Raw genomic sequence first — 3,401 nt, forward strand, 5'->3', positions numbered from 1 at the left:
CAGCGGAAAGGCAGGTCTTGGGGATCAGCCAATCAGCAGCTTAGAATGTTTGAGTGACACGGCGCTGCGCCAATCAGCGGCCGACAGATGGAATCGGTGGGAGACKGGGGTTTTGTTCAGATTTGTCCAACTGGAGAAACTTCGTGAAAAAGATCTGAATCTGTGCCACGTGTGTGACATTCCACGGAAAGAGAGACACGGAGTAGGCGTGATGAGACACGGGGAGAGGGATTAAAAAGAGACCGTAAAACACCGATACACAGGGCAACACCGACTGATTGATTGATTATTATTTATAGTGTATATTTCTGTGTGAGATTATTCTGGTTTACAGTTAATGAGAAACCATTTTATCAGAAATACCTCTTGAATCTCATAAACGTTTAAGAAGATTTTATAAATAAATCAGAGGTGAGAGGRGAAACTGGAAATTTGAACATCTACAGATACGAATTTAAACATTTAATTTCCCTTTGGGATCAATGACGTTCTAATGTTGGTGGGTTCCGACGTTTCACTACAACTCCCATCAGCCCCCTCGGTTTGCTGCCAGGAAGGTGAACAACCCGAGTGGTAACCTCCGCGCCTCCTGTTGTCATGGCAACGCAACTACCGACAAACCTGCAGAAAGCGAAAACTTTTTCCTGACAGTTTAACCGCATTTTGTCCCAGTTTGGTCCTTTTTGAGCCCGTACAGATGAAGAGGCGGCCCCGGTACTTCAGCCCCGCGGAGGTGGCGTCTCACTTCACGTCGGACGACCTGTGGGTGTCCTACCTGGGCAAAGTGTGCGACCTGACCCCGCTGATGACGGAACACTCAGGTGAGTCCGGCTGCAGGTGTTGGTCTGGTTGAGACCTCCCTCCATATAGTTTCATTTATATTTCTGCTCCGGTGGAGSATGGATGGATATGTTTATTCTTCTTAAAGGAATCCATAACTTTGATTKGTTGTTGATCAACAGATGGAATATCTTGTGATTGTGAGGAGGTATGATTGTGTTAATGTTGATATTTTGTTTTGTCGACCATCTGACCTGTGGACCTTGGTTACCTTGGTTGACCTCGGATGACCCCGGCTGACCTTGGTTGACCTCGGCTGACCTTGGTTGACCTCGGATGACCCCGGCTGACCTCTGCGTGTTCCTCTCTGCAGGTGACGTGCTGCTGCTGCCCATCATGGAGTGTGCCGGGAAGGACATCAGCAGCTGGTTCGACCCAGAGACCAGAGACGTGAGTTTGAATCTGTCCAGCCCCTTTACTCTGATGCCTTCAGTGAAASCAGCTGAAGCTTCCATCATGGATGTATTTCAGCAGTGACCTTTGACCCTGCTGGGAGCTGACTGTTCCTGGTTTTTCCAGATCCTGAGGTTTGTGGACCCTGTGACGTGCTGCGAGCGGTACTACACCCCCAGGGGGCGCTTCGTGCACACGCCGCCCAGCGGGCCGCGCTCCGACTGGAACACGGACCTGGGCCAGCCCTGGTGGAAGGACCGCCGCTACGACGTGGGGCTGCTGTCGGACAAGACGCGCTGGATCCGCGTCGTCAACACGCTGACGTCACAGGAGCAGCTGCTGGAGGTGACAGAGGCCTGGTGCACTATGGGTAATGCAGTCTGTCCTGTGAAGCTCACAGCTGCCCTCCTCAGGTGTGCTCGGAGGAGACCCTGGAGGAGATCCTGCAGCGCTACCTGCCGCACAACGCCCACGCCAACAGCTACACCTGGAAGTTCCACAGAGTCGTCCTGGACATGAAGAAGACGCTGAGAGACAACGGCGTCCTGGACGACGACCCGGAGCTGGAGCAGCTCAGGATGGACCGCGACCTCTTCGTCCCCGCCATCCTGCTCTACTTCAACGACGACCTCACCGAGGGGTGACGTCATCGCTGTGACATCACATTAAACCTGCGACAGGTCCTGTGATCTGAACCTGAATGTCTTCCAGGCAGATTTTAGTCACGCCGTGCAGCTAGCCTGCTACCGTTAGCATCATCTATGGTTAGCTAACGTCACACCGGTGTTGATGTTAGCCTAATGCACTGCAAAAACACAATCTGAAAAGTTTTTCAGTCTGATTTCTGTTGCAAACATCTCAGTACACTTAGAATAAAACAGTTTATAAATAAACTAAAAAAATGTCCCTTAGGGTTTTCCAAGTTATAAGTGAAATAATAAAGGAATAACTGAATTTCATCTRCTAAAGACTTACTTGGAAGTTAGTTTGTCTCATTTCAAATGTACTCAGATATTCACACTAGAAACTAAACTCAATACTTGGTAAGATTTTGTGTTTTTGCAGTGCAGGAACAACTAACAAAATGCTTAATCAGCRTTCTGAGACAGAGGAGATCAAATGTGACGATGTCTGTGGAGGCAACATCAGCAGACAAACACTGATATTAAACAAGTTTAATACATTTTAAAAATGTCACCACATGTGTAAAACCTGAAACCACCACAAAATAAAACCAAAAACATTTAGACACGTAAATAAACAGCTGTAAAAACATGAATAATTATTAAACTTAAATAAATTCCCATTAGCAGCAGATCTTCACCTGGTGTCTGCRTGAAAACATGAACATCAAGCTGAGCTGATGCTGGGGGTCCGGGCCCCTCACGGCCCCCTCCGTCTGCAGGCCTGGCTTCTCCAGATCCGGAAGCTGAGCCAGAGGTCAGAGGTCAGGGCGTGTCAACCTCCGGCTGCTTTAGGGAAGCGATGCCTGCAGAACGCTTCCTTCCTCTGCAATCTGTTCTGCTGAAAACGAGAAGCTGTGGAGATTCTGTGGAAGGAGAAACTCTGGCCGCACAGCGGGCGAGAGAGGGAGGGAGAGAGAGACGTTACAAAACCACAAACTGCTGAGCAGACGGTTCCTGCCGGGAGGRGGAGGAGCCGCAGGAGGTTCTGCAGGTTCTGGACTCGGCCGGGTGGATTCCTCCAGAGACGGACCGAAGAGACGCTTCATCTCGCTCAGCTCCAGGTGTTCAACAGGTGAGCCACCAGCAGGAGGCGCCGGTCCGGTCCTCCGGTCCTCCTGTCCTCCTGTCCTCCGGTCCTCCTGTCCTCCTGTCCTCCTGTCCTCCGGTCCTCCTGTCCTCCGGTAATCCTGCTGAAATTCCTGCTTCTTCTGCCAATGCAGCTCCACAAACTGAAGACAGCAGAGCGTCTCCGCCATGTTCAACAGCTTCAGGGACAAGGACATGGACACCTGCACCCTCTGGGTCAAAGGTCAGAGGGGGACAGAGGGGGTGGAGGATGGTTTCTGCTCTTCCTGCCTCCAATGACCTGCCTGTCCTCCTGTCTGTCCCTGTCCTCGTCTCAGAGAGTCCTCCTGGCTCTGTCTCCGGCCTCTTCAGGTTCCGGCGCTGGTTGTTTCCTGCTCTGATGGTTGCCGTGGTGTT

At 51.0% G+C, this 3,401-nt stretch overlaps 2 protein-coding genes across 2 annotated transcripts in view; both read left to right on the plus strand.

Annotated features, from left to right (window-relative positions):
- Positions 1-386: 386 nt before the first annotated feature.
- cyb5d1 (cytochrome b5 domain containing 1) lies at positions 387-1,928 on the plus strand. Its single transcript, XM_008402414.2, has 4 exons — positions 387-821; positions 1,154-1,230; positions 1,360-1,578; positions 1,647-1,928. Exons 1-4 carry the CDS (start codon positions 698-700, stop codon positions 1,875-1,877), a joined length of 651 nt encoding a protein of 216 aa, XP_008400636.1. The 5' UTR covers positions 387-697; the 3' UTR covers positions 1,878-1,928.
- Positions 1,929-2,036: 108 nt separating this feature from the next.
- Positions 2,037-3,401, plus strand: part of LOC103460313 (C-type lectin domain family 10 member A-like) — a 4,761-nt gene continuing 3,396 nt past the window's right edge. Inside the window, exons 1-3 of the mRNA XM_008402415.2 lie at positions 2,037-2,991; positions 3,140-3,228; positions 3,323-3,401. Coding sequence (XP_008400637.1) covers positions 3,174-3,228; positions 3,323-3,401 — 134 coding nt within the window. The 5' untranslated portion in view covers positions 2,037-2,991; positions 3,140-3,173. The remainder of the gene's footprint in view (positions 2,992-3,139; positions 3,229-3,322) is intronic.

The sequence above is a fragment of the Poecilia reticulata genome, unplaced genomic scaffold, assembly GCF_000633615.1.
Source record: "Poecilia reticulata strain Guanapo unplaced genomic scaffold, Guppy_female_1.0+MT scaffold_224, whole genome shotgun sequence".
Taxonomy (NCBI): Eukaryota; Metazoa; Chordata; class Actinopteri; order Cyprinodontiformes; family Poeciliidae; genus Poecilia; species Poecilia reticulata.